At 43.1% G+C, this 12,500-nt stretch overlaps 1 protein-coding gene across 1 annotated transcript in view; it reads right to left on the bottom strand.

Moving 5' to 3' along the window:
* Positions 1 to 1,037, bottom strand: part of scpp5 (secretory calcium-binding phosphoprotein 5) — a 3,568-nt gene extending 2,531 nt beyond the window's left edge. Inside the window, exons 1-4 of the mRNA XM_079730906.1 lie at positions 953 to 1,037; positions 766 to 842; positions 584 to 640; positions 304 to 360 (exon numbers count right to left, since the gene is read on the bottom strand). Of these exons, the coding sequence (XP_079587032.1) occupies positions 304 to 360; positions 584 to 640; positions 766 to 819 (168 nt within the window). The 5' untranslated portion in view covers positions 820 to 842; positions 953 to 1,037. The remainder of the gene's footprint in view (positions 1 to 303; positions 361 to 583; positions 641 to 765; positions 843 to 952) is intronic.
* Between the last annotated feature and the right edge of the window lie 11,463 nt (positions 1,038 to 12,500).

Here is a 12,500-nt window from a genome sequence, read left to right as displayed (position 1 = left end):
ATAGTGTATGATATATAGAAATCAAATACAATGCATAGTGTATAATTGAACTTACAGCAGACCTGGGAGATACATGATACATCACATATAATGAATAATGTGCAATGAATCCGTGTAGTGTATAGTGTACAATGCATATATATATATATATATATATATATATATATATATATATATATATATATATATTATACATATCATATATAATTTATAGTTTATCATTTACATGATCGTATATGAACTAATGTATAAAATATAGTGTATAATGAATATGTATAATATGTAATGTATAATGTAACTTACTATCTCCATGCTGATGGCTGCAGGGCCGGTCTGAGGGCCTCCATAACCACTTTTAATCTGAGCAGGATCAGGCCAGTTACAAAAACACTTGAAAATCCACACTAGTACAAGATATTCACGATATACACGTGTTGCATTAATTAAAAGCAAATGTTCTAGACCAATGCATTTTTCTTTCCGACTTAATCTTTCTTCGAAGGGTCTAATATTTCAAACAAAAGGCCTGACATTTCAATTCAGTCGTATTAGCATCTACAGTGTCATGTGATCAGGTGATTACCTGTGAGGGAGGGAAAGGCTGCCTAGTCCCTCTAAATGGAAAGTAATTGAAGAGTGTCTGAAAAAGAAGATTACATCAATTCAGGTTGTTCATGTCACATAATTGCTCACCTTTACACAGAAGAGCTGTCCTTACAATTTCCTCATGAGGGCCTGACAGAGGCCTGTGGTTGATATGCTTACCGGTGCGGCGGAGACTGTACTGGACAGGCACAGGCACAGGACGATGAACTTCATGTTTGCAGGTTTTTAGAAAACACCTAAAGGAAGACAAATTGTACAGTTCATGTCCCTTCCTCTCAGAATGGCACTGCCAAAACTACCTTAACACCGATAGCAGTTCCTGTTTTTCAAGCAGAGTCTTTCTCACCCTTTTGGTGTGCTGCAACAATCTGAGGCTGAAGCTGCTGTAGGTGGTGATGATGGGAGAGGAGTTGACCGTCAGTTCGTTGCTGTGATCGCTTCTGATTTCCTCTTGGTTATTAGCTCGCTTTTATACTGTGCTCCTTCCTCTTGCAGCCAATAGGCTTGGAGAAGCAGAACACTCATCTTGGGCTTTAGTAAATGACCAGTGGTCAGAGACACTATTCTGTGTAATGGTAGACTCTCTTGGATTATACTGTCTAGCGCTGCATACACCTGCATACACGATCTACCTGCTGATCGGAACGGGTTTTGATACAATTTTTCTCATCAGAATTGCAAAGATATGCATTGTATACATGTTGTTTATTGTGAAAGTATTTTGCATGCAACAACCGGCTGATACAATATGTATGTTAAACACCACAGGCAGTAAATAAGACACTGAAAATGCCTACGGTTAAAAACCTGAAATATTAATTGAGGAAACTTGATTGTAGTTGATTATAATGATTTTATATTGAAGGTACATAAATGTAAAATTCTATGATAAATCCAGAACAATGTTATCCACCATATTTGCTGCTATTATTTTGTGACCACTTGTCACTAAAGCAAATCAGAAAACATGAAATGAACATAAATGTATGATAATGGCAAAAGGAAATTCAAGAAAATGAAACCATTTGTGAGAGAACGAGATACAAGAAAAATCAACAGACACAGAAAAATAAAAATAAATTAAAACTGACGCTTGTAAATTTCATCTCCTTATGATCCACCCAAATCCAGGCCCGAAGGATCACTATTTGACAGCAAGCCATTGGCTTGGTATTACCCTAAAGCACCAATCTTCATTCCCAAGAACCAGAGGAGTGTGTTTAAAAAGCTTGACTTACCTCTATACTTTCCCAGAGCAAGCACAGCTCCACCTGTATAGCTCTATATTTATATGTAATACTATGGTAAAACATTATAATAATGCTCAGTCTAAATAAATGTATAAGCCTTTAGTTAATGATGAATTAATCACCTGCAAAACATTTGTAGATAATAAACAAGTGCTTTGTTAAAGGGCCCCTATTTTACTACCAGGTGGGATGTTGATTAGACTTGTCAACAATCAACCCTCCAGCGACATCACAAGTGAAAGTAAACACACAGATGTCTGAGCAATAGATCATTCTACCAGTTGGTACAGTCCAGTGGACACACATTAAAAAACAGCTATAGGCCTACACGTATATGAATGTTTTGCTAGTATTCAGTTAATCATTAACAGTAAGCTTATAAATAAATGACTTATGACCGAACGTTATTATAAAGGTTTACCAATACTGTTTATAAAAAAATACGGAGGGTATGCACTAAGGCTTGAATTGTATTGTATTGTATTGTATTGTATTGTATTGTATTGTATTGTATTGTTGGTTGTTTGTGAACAAATGCTTACTAGCAGTGAGGGTTATCCTGACCTGTTCCTGGTGTCTGTCCATGTGTGTGTGTGCATGTGTTTGTCTGCATTAATATTTGTGTGTCTGTGGGTGTGTGTGGTTGGGTTTGTGTGTATGTATATGTGTGTGTTTGTGTGTGTTCATGTGATCATATGGGTCTGTGTTTGTATGGGTGTGGACAACACCTTGCTCACGTTCTATGGGTCATCTCCACCTCGTCATTCTGACGTTTGGAGTCTGGAGACCAGCAGTCAGCAGACGTCTGTCCCTAGTTACATCAGACCTCGGGGAAAAAATGAACAAAAACTTGTTTTTCTCAGTAGAAAACAAGCCACAGGTCCTCAATTATATATGTTGAGCTCAGAGTTTCTGGAATGGCTTGCTGTGGGTCTCCTAGTGATCTTGCACAAAGGCTGTCTACAAACAGCCCAATAATGACACACACACACACACACACACACACACACACACACACACACACACACACACACACACACACATTTATCTGCTAAACAAATAACATTTGATAGGTCACTTTGAATGAAAGCTTCAATAAATAGAAGCTGGAAAGATTATTCCTAATTTTATTCAGTGATGATTGCAAGTGCCTCGCTTGGCACATAACAAATCAAAATATGTTTCTCATTTGTGATGATGCTGTGTGGTGCCTATCTCTGAGCGTCTACACACAGGAGCATATATGTCATCATGTATTATCCCTCTCTATTATAATAGAGAGGGGGTTTTACATGAATGGATGCCTGCAATGAGGACAACATTATTCCTGAGCTCTTCCCACTGCCTGACTCCCAGCTGGGGCCACTAGCTGCGAGGGTCGTATTTATAGAGTTAGAGCTCTAAGTTGAACAGGTTTATCCTCATTATGAGCAGCAGTCTGCCAATCAACCTCGAGCCTACTTATATTTATTCATCCAATGCATGGCTCATAGCATAGATAGATGGATGGATGGATGGATGGATGGATGGATGGATGGATGGATAGATAGATAGATAGATAGATAGATAGATAGATAGATAGATAGATAGATAGATAGATAGATAGATAGATAGATAGATGGATACATAGATAGATAGATAAATAGACAGACGGACAGACAGAGAGCAGACAGACAGACAGACAGATAGATAGATAGATAGAGTGATAGGTCATTCGCTCACATGGCTTTTCCCACCACAGATATGTATTTTTCCAGTCTCAAACCCGGGTGGCAGTGTGAATCTCTGTGTGTCTGGCTGACATGTCTCAGGGGATGTTGACACCACCACACCACCTGAAGCACAAGCTGGACTGAGCTGCTCTTCCCATCAGGGGAGGCCTCTCCAATCCACGGCCTCTCTTTGGTCTTGGCTCTGATGGCAAAGAACCTGGGTGTGTATTTTATGAACTGCTGTCCTTTTCTGCCAACATCGCTGCGTCCATCAGCTCCTTCAGATTAATGCTCTAAAACATCCATAGGAGGCGTCTGTTCCTCACCCAGAAGGCAACGCAAGTTTCAGTCCAGGCACAAGTCATCTCGCATCTAGAGTACTGCCACTCCATTCTGGCTGGTGTTACGTATTTTAAGCACATAAGCTGCCCCCACATAGCCACAAGGAAGCAGGATCGAACCCACAAGCTGCATTACCTCCACATACACAATAGCAAAATAACAAGGCGTTATTTTCACTTTTTCTATCTTTCTTTTCTCCCATTCTTCCATCCTTTCCTGAGGCCGACACGGTCTGTATTCCTAAGAAGTAGCTCCATAGCTGATGTTCAGAGTCAAGAGTCAAAGAGTATATCTCCTCTTCTCCCACATACCTCCTCTCAATCCAGACTGAAGTCGTCAAACTCATCTTCACCTTCTCACCTTCCTCCCTTTGTGAACCCACTCCCCTCTTCTTGCCGTCCGGTCCCAGACCTAAAATCTCCCCTTCACCTTCCTCCCTTTGTGAACCCACTCCCCTCTCTTCGCCATCCGGGCCCAGACCGTAAACGAATCTTCACCTTTTCACCTTCTTCCTCTTTGTGAACCCCCCCCCCCCCCACACCACACCACTACCCCTCCTCTTGCCAGATCGTCCTCGTAAATCTTTATTCTCTTTTCTTTTCAGGAAGTGGCAATATAAGCAGTGAAGGATGCCCAACACTCATCATTTTAATTGTTTACATTATTCTAAATATTCTCTCTCTCGCTTCAGGAAGTGGCGGTAAAAGCAGTGAAGAATGCCTAACACCCACAAACATTACTTTTTTCCAGATTGCTGGGCCCATCTGTCTGTTTTTGTGTGTTTTGTGTATCATGACAGGAGTGCACTAGACACTGGTTGTGTTATGATCATTACTATTAGAGAACTAGGATGGTTAAAATAGACACGGGGATTAACTACTAAAATAATAAGTTCAATTAATAAATAATGCGAATGGTTTTCACCGGTGCACAAGGAGGGAGTTAGGAGCTCAACTGCTATAATTCAATTAAAATACATTTTTTGAAAATATTTAATCTAATTGGGTAAATTTCTGCACTTATCAGCTGCTACATACAAACATCAGAATAACACTGCATGACATGTTCACGGGTCAACTATTGCCTCCGTTGGAGCGATTGCAATAGATACAATATCATACCACCGATATGCATGCATGATCTTGTATTCAATAATTAGAACATCCGGATTCCAGAACCGGAAGAGGACATACCAAGGGAGGGACCGACCCAGGGGTAATAAATCAAGGGAGATCCCTGTATTGGAGTATTAGAGTTACATTGTGATCACAGGATTTAGGGACAATTATCTAGACTCCATAACATCAACAATTAGCCTTTAAAGTTGTCCATAGCATGCATACCGCTCGTCCACAGAAGTCCAGGGGTAACCAACGCTGGGGATTATTGTTAAAGAATTCTGGGGTAATCCCGCCTCACAAAAGAGGGACCGGAAGAACCCCCCCCCTTTAAGGGACTCTGAGGAAGCGCGGTAGAAATGCACAGTTCAACAGACCTGACGAGGTTTGAGTACCAATATGACAACACAAATTAGATATTTCCTGAGGGATAACTGTAATAACAGACATTTTATTAAAAGTGATCGTATAATCTAGAGATAATAATCAGCAATATAAAATTAGACTAAATAAGTATGATAAAATGTTATCCAAAATCCATCCTGGGTGTGATGGAGAATCTACATGTTATGTTTTTCTTTATGAACTTAGGTTTTGTATACTATTCCGTGTATGTTCTTGTCACCCTGTTATTCTGCAGGGTCGTTTAAAAGGTAAACCTTTGTGGTTGGTGATGCAATCTGTTCTCACTCTGTTCCTGTGTTATCTTCTGTTGGTTTGGGCCTGTTTTCCTTTCCCCTCGGGAGCGCAGAGATCCATGTGACATGGCACAGCCGTGATCACTTATTTATGACATCCTAAGGAACTTAAATTGATAGATTACCATCTGGTTGACAAGATTTTGGTTTATTGGGGGACAGCTGCCCTCAAGAACCCAAAACAAGTATTAGAACTCCTGACCTTAGCCACTCAGCAGACTTCTCCATGCGAACCTTTAGAGAATGAAGTGAGACGCAGGGCGAACTCCCACCTGAGACCTCAGATTATTGTACAGTATGCCTGTTTAGTTGTTCATTGTGAAGAGCCGGTTGGTGGAAGGTGGAGGAGGAACAGGAGTCAGATATGTCAGCTCAGGCAGCGGAAGTGGTGGAATTGGAACGGGGCAGGTCGCGTTTTCATTTATTCAACCTTTGCGGTATATAGGCCTACTGACGCATGTAACGTTTTCGGTATTGTGCATGACTTTGGGAACAGCGTGGTTTCAAGGCGGCTGATGGTAAACCCACCAATATCGACCTTTTGTTTTGGATATACTGGCTTTGATTTCCCTTCCCAATAGTTTTATTTAAAGATAGTTAAGGAAAGGAACTGCAACTTGGTTGCACCAACGGCGTTGTTAGGTTTGGTTATCATTTAATGCGCATGGGCGATGCCATGCGCAAGGAGGGAAGTAGTGTGAAATTAAATCACACTACTTCAACAATTGTCTGCCTGCGTGTCCCATTCAACCTCTGCGGCTTATCTAGGATGCAGCAGCACACTGGTCTGCATCCTACTCACGATCGCCAACACTACACCGCTCCTTCGCACCCTGCGCACCGTACCCTGCAAATGATAGCAACTACTGGCTACTGGCTATTGGCTACTGGCTACTGGCTACTGGCTATTGGCTACTGGTTACTGGCTATTGGCTATTGGTTACTGGCTACTGGCTACTGGCTACTGGCTATTGGCTACTGGTTACTGGCTATTGGCTATTGGCTACTGGCTACTGGCTATTGGCTACCGGCTATTGGCTACTGGCTATTCACTATAGGCTATTGGCTATTGGCAACTGGCTACATCTCCTCAGACTGCATCTTGGTCCGAAAAAAATAATAATAAAATATATAATAAATTGATGCACTTGAAGCAGTTGTATTATTTGCTACATTTTATGTACTTGAACGGTTCCTGCAGTTTTGGGGTTGTGTGTTCATAATTGAATGCACTTATTTTCAGTCTTTTTGGATTAAAGCGTCACAGATTGACATTTGAATGATACAAGAAATTAATAGTCTTTACCGTCAGGCATGGAATAGATTAGCAAAATAGAAATCATTGTTAATGCATGCAAGGGGATTTGTCAGCTAGTGATCCTTGTTGCCTTTACTATTTGTTACTATTACTAAAGTGTTAATTTGAAGGTATCTTGTCACAGATGAGTCACAATTGAATGTTGATTACATTAATCACCATTTAGCCAGTGATCAAATGGCGCTGTTATTTCAACTGGGGGTACAGAATGGCAAGGTTATTATTTTAGGATGAGCTGTACCTTGATGTTACATTTATTTTTAATGTGAATATTAAGTCCCACATTGTTAGATTAGAGCAATACAGAATATAGCTTTCCGTACTTTGATGTACAGCAAATAGTGTGGTCAGATCTTTCGCCTTTTATTTCTCAATATCATGGATGCGATCAATGCTTTAGGTGATGTTGTTCACCTCAAGGTGGAGCATCGTCTATTTAATTCTAGTTATTCCTAGCTGCCGGCTTAAAAGGGATTAGCAGGCCTCAAGCCTCAAAAACAAACATGAAATATCAGTCTGCGAACAGTGTTTACCACCCAGTGTTTTGACACTTGTCCCTCAGATATATGAGGAAAACATCCGGAAATACCCCCAAACCCACTCCTCCCATATCCAAGCTGTTAGAGCATGACAGCGAATATGGCAGGGGGGGATTGATTTCCCCAGAGGCAGAAACAGGGCCGTGCAGTCAAATGGGGCAGTGGTTCAAGCAAAGGAAAATAACAACATAAAGAGAAATACATTTAAAATCCACCTCTGAAGGATTCTCCCGTTTGCGTGAATGACTTTCTTCGTTAGAATATCTCCTTAACGAAACAGGGAACCTGAAGGAACTACGCCCCCTAGTTTGATCTGATAATGATATTCATTATGATATTGATATAATCACCAACATACAATAAGGCTTTTATCATAATAAGTGGCAAATGAGTATTTGTTTCTTGTGCAGGCAGAGGGGCTAGCCTGGTCCCCTTCAACCTCACCCTCTGCACGTACCTGGGCTGAGTTACAGAGGCAGTAGGCATGGAGGCGTCTGTGTGTTCACCCACAGCCTAGTAAGAAGCTTTGGATAAAAGTGTCCAGCGGATGAAATTCAATTATTTATTTATATTCAAAAGAAAACATGGATGCACCTTTAAAAATAAATATTAGAATGATGCTAAATCCAAAAGGCCATTTGTGTTTGTTGATTTCTACATTTGGAAATGAATCTTGGCTTTCATGAATATCCCCAACATCAATAATGTATGAGCATTGACTAAACCCGTTCTTCTTAAATGTGTTAAATGCATTCTAAAACAAATAGGCCTACAAATAGAATAAACATCAGAAAAATAAAATACTAACATCACTTTTCAAGGGTAGATGATTTTATCGGTCTCCTGAGCAGGAAGCCCACCACCACCTGCGGATGTCCCCAGAGGTGAAGCCCCCACGCTGGGCTGGTTCTGACCCAGAAGGGAAGCCCCCACGCTGGGCTGGTTCTTTCCCAGAGGTGAAGACCACACGCTGGGCTGGTTCTGACCCAGAGGTTTAAGCCCCCATGCTGGGCTGGCTCTGACCCAGAGGTTTAAGCCCCCATGCTGGGCTGGTTCTGACCCGGAGGGGAAGCCCCCATGCTGTGCTGGTTCTGACCCGGAGGAGGGGGGTTGGCTGGACCGTTGGAGGATGGGTCCCTGGCGCTGGGTCCGACGTCGACCAGGTTCCTCCGGGGGCCACTAAACCCTGCGGGGGCCTCATTGGGCTCCGGTACCTCCACCTGGGGGCCCCCGGCCTGGTTCAGTGTGGCCGCGGCCGGTCGAGCTTCAGGGCCCATGTTGGGCTGGATGTAGGGCCCGAAGAACCCACTGTTGCTTAGCTTAGCCACCATCTGTAGAGGAGCAGGGGTCAGGTGACCTGTGTGACCTGGTTTGAGTTCATTAGCTCACATCGAGAATAAAGCCCTTCCCATATTTACCTCAAGCTCTTCAGAGCTAAGACCACCCAGCTGTGCGTTCTAGGAGAGAGTGACACAAAGTGAACATAAACATGTACGCACACCTTTTCAAACGTCTACCTTTAAATGTGTGCATACTATCTCGTTAGTCGCGGCGGCGTCGTTTGTTACCATTGGTCGATGAAGCATGTAGACGATCTGAGGGTTCTGTGGAGGAGAGGGATGACAACGCACGGGTTAAGGGTTGATGGTAGGCTGTAGCAGCCGAGGGAATGTGTTTCTCTCTCTCTCTCTGTCTGTTCATCAGGGCTGGGGCTACCTGTGGCCGTGGCCGTGGCCGCTGCTGCTGCTGCTGCTGCTCCGCTGCCGGGGCAGTGGCTCCTGGAGGTGGCGGCCCCGTCTCCCCTGGTGATACTGGACTCTGTGGGGCTGGGTTTGGTGGGGGGTTCACCTGAACAGCGGGGGCTGCCGGCGCGGCGGGGTGCATCATGGGATATGTATACGGTGTGTACTGCGGGGAGGGGGGAGGGACCAGAGATGATGTATCAGAATAAATGTATGTAGAGTTGGAGTAAAATGTACTGTTTTATTAACATTACATTGGGCCATGCTAGCAATGGAGGATACTGTTGTGGCAATTTCTCTGTCAGATTTTGCGTCTAAGACAGATGAGATATTTAGATGCAAAAAGCACACAATACTCGTTGGCAATTGGTGGTCATATATATATTTGTAATAAAAGTACGAACAAAGATGCATCACAACATGCATCAACAAACAACAAAACAGGCATACAATACAATAATCGGAGGCCTCAGGTGGGAGTTCGCCCTGCGTCTCACTTCATTCTCTAAAGGTTTGCAAGGAGAAGTCCACTGAGTGGCTAAAGTCAGGAGTTCTTTTACACTTGGGTTCTTGAGGGCAGCTGTCCCCCAATAAACCAAAAGCCTTTGTTAACCAGATGGTAATCTATTGATTGAAGTTCCTCAGGATGTCATAAATAAGGGGTCGCGGCCGTGCCATGTAACCCTTTGTTTCCCGACGCTCCCCAGGGGGTCGAGGAACAGGCCCAAACCAACAGAAGATAACACGGGAACAGAGTGAGAACAGATTATATCACCAACCACAAAGGTTTACATTTGACGACCCGGGAGGAGAGCAGGATGGCAAGAACATACACGGAATAGTAAACAAAACCTAAGTTTACATAGAAAAACTTAACATGTAGATTTTCCATCACAATACTATCGGGAGAGAGGGCTTCATCAAGCTTCATCTAGGTTACTGTTATTTTGGATACATATTTACACAGAGTGGTTTACACCAAGGACAGTCTACTGGGCAACAGGACAGTTCTTTGCTGTGGTTTGTACGGAGCCCCCTTGGGGTCACATAGTAGAAGAAAAATACCTTGATGTCTAAATCTGCATGGTTTTGTAAACCGTTCCCTCGGATTCCGAATCCGTGCTAACGGTTTACCCAATTCGTGCGCACGGATGTGGTATTCTACACCGCAAGATTTCTCCATGAGCATTGTGACGGCTGATCCTACAAAGGCCTCATGCATGGGTACGAGGTGAGGGGAACATAGTGTTTCAGTCAGAGATTTGTTTATTTGTAACAAACATTTAAATATCATCATGTGAAAAGATAAACCCTATATTCAGTCGTCCATACTGTATAGATGCCGATCTGCATCAGATAGGCGTTCGCCGTCACAATAGTAATGGGGGATCGCTGCTGCGTAGAACAAACCAAATCCGTGCGCACGGATTGGGTGAACTGTGCGCATGGTTTCGGAATCCAAGGGAACGGATTAAAAAACCATGCTCAGGGATTGACACATCAAGGTATTCTTTCTAGCATGTGAGTCCAGGAGGGGTCTGTGGGTCTGTCCTTTTTAACACCCATCTGAAAGGTTCAATGGCCTCAGTCTACCTGAGCGAGACGCCCAGCGTGTCATTAATGAGTTGAATCCCCTCTGGAGAACAGGTTAATCCCTGGCAGGGCAGCAAAGGGTTGTGCTGTCATTCCATACAATGATGTGTGAAAACCAATCAGTTGTTGAAGTCAACACAGAGGATAAAATAAGAGATGATCAAATCCACTTTTTACATTAGAGGACGTTACATTTATTTAGCAGACGTTTTTGTCCAAAGCTACTAACAGTAAGTGCATTCAGCGAATAAGGTGAACCCAACTTGTCCTGCTTGGTAAGACTTATCTAAGCAGGACAATGCAAATGCAAAAAAAACAATGCAAAAAAAACTGTTGAATTCTCACCTGCTGGTTCCCTTGCAGGGATGGGTAGAAAGGAAAATATCCATAAGGATTTAGCATCTGGAAACACAGCAACCACACACATTAGCGTCATTAAAAGTTTAGCGTCATCATTCTATCATCAGAATAAAACAAATAATAATTACACAAATAATATACATTATACACATTAAATGAATAATTGTTTAAATCATATATATTTACATTTCATGTATATACTTCACATATTTTGAAGTATATACATGAAATGTATGACTTATATATAAATACATGACATATATTATATCAATAATAAAACACAATAATTGATAACATGAAAAATAAAACACTGGTAGTTATTGCTATAGTAGTAGAAGTACACCAGTAGAACTGTAGCAGCAGCATTGGGATTTAGCTGCTAGAATACCATAGGAGGCGGGGCCTGCTGGATTGGCTGGATTGGAACCGGAACTCCCTGCAGTTGTGGTTGAAGGGGCACCTGCACGGCGGGCTGGAGGGCGGGCTGGGGGCCGGGCTGCTGGGGGTTAGGCTGCATGGCGGGCTGAAGGGCAGGCTGCATGGCAGGCTGCTGGAGGGCAGGCTGGAAGGGTGGCTGCATGGCTGGCTGGAAGGGCATCCCCCTGGGAAGCCCACTGTGTGTGAACCAGGGTGGATGATGCATGGGCATGTAGTACTGGGGCATGTACTGCGGTTCTGGGTGCTGGTTGGGCAGGTGATACTGGGGCAGGTACTGTTGCACTGGGGGCGGGTTGGCCACAGTGAGGGGATGCTGTCCCTGTTGACCAGCGAGGATCTGGACGAGGACCTGAGGTCCGGCCTTCTCACCCGCCTGCTCCACGGGTGGAGGGCTTTGAGCAGTTTGTTCCATCCCTTGTGGCTCCGGGCCTGGAGTTACCTTGGAGAAGGAAACGTACATGTCGGTTGTAGCAGTCAGCCATCTCTCACAAAAAGCGTGGCTTCTTCTTTGAAATGCCGCGGATATTTTTATCTTGTTCACAAAAAATCCCCTTGAGATGATGACACAGCTGACGATGAAAATTAAATGACGAGGCAAGTAACTTTGTGTTGGCCAAAAAAATAAATTAAAAAAACACATGAATTCAGTTGGAAACTATTTAAAGTAACAATGATTATCGGACCGATATGGTTTTTCACTGAGGAAGTAAGGAACTGGGGCTACTTACTGGTAGCGCAGCTGCGCTGAGAGCGAGCCATAGCAGCATGAAGGTCACAACCATCT

This window comes from Pollachius pollachius, assembly GCF_949987615.1.
Source record: "Pollachius pollachius genome assembly, chromosome: 2".
NCBI classification, from domain to species: domain Eukaryota; kingdom Metazoa; phylum Chordata; class Actinopteri; order Gadiformes; family Gadidae; genus Pollachius; species Pollachius pollachius.
Note: the sequence above shows the minus strand (reverse complement) of the source record. Positions and strands in the feature narration are given on the sequence as shown.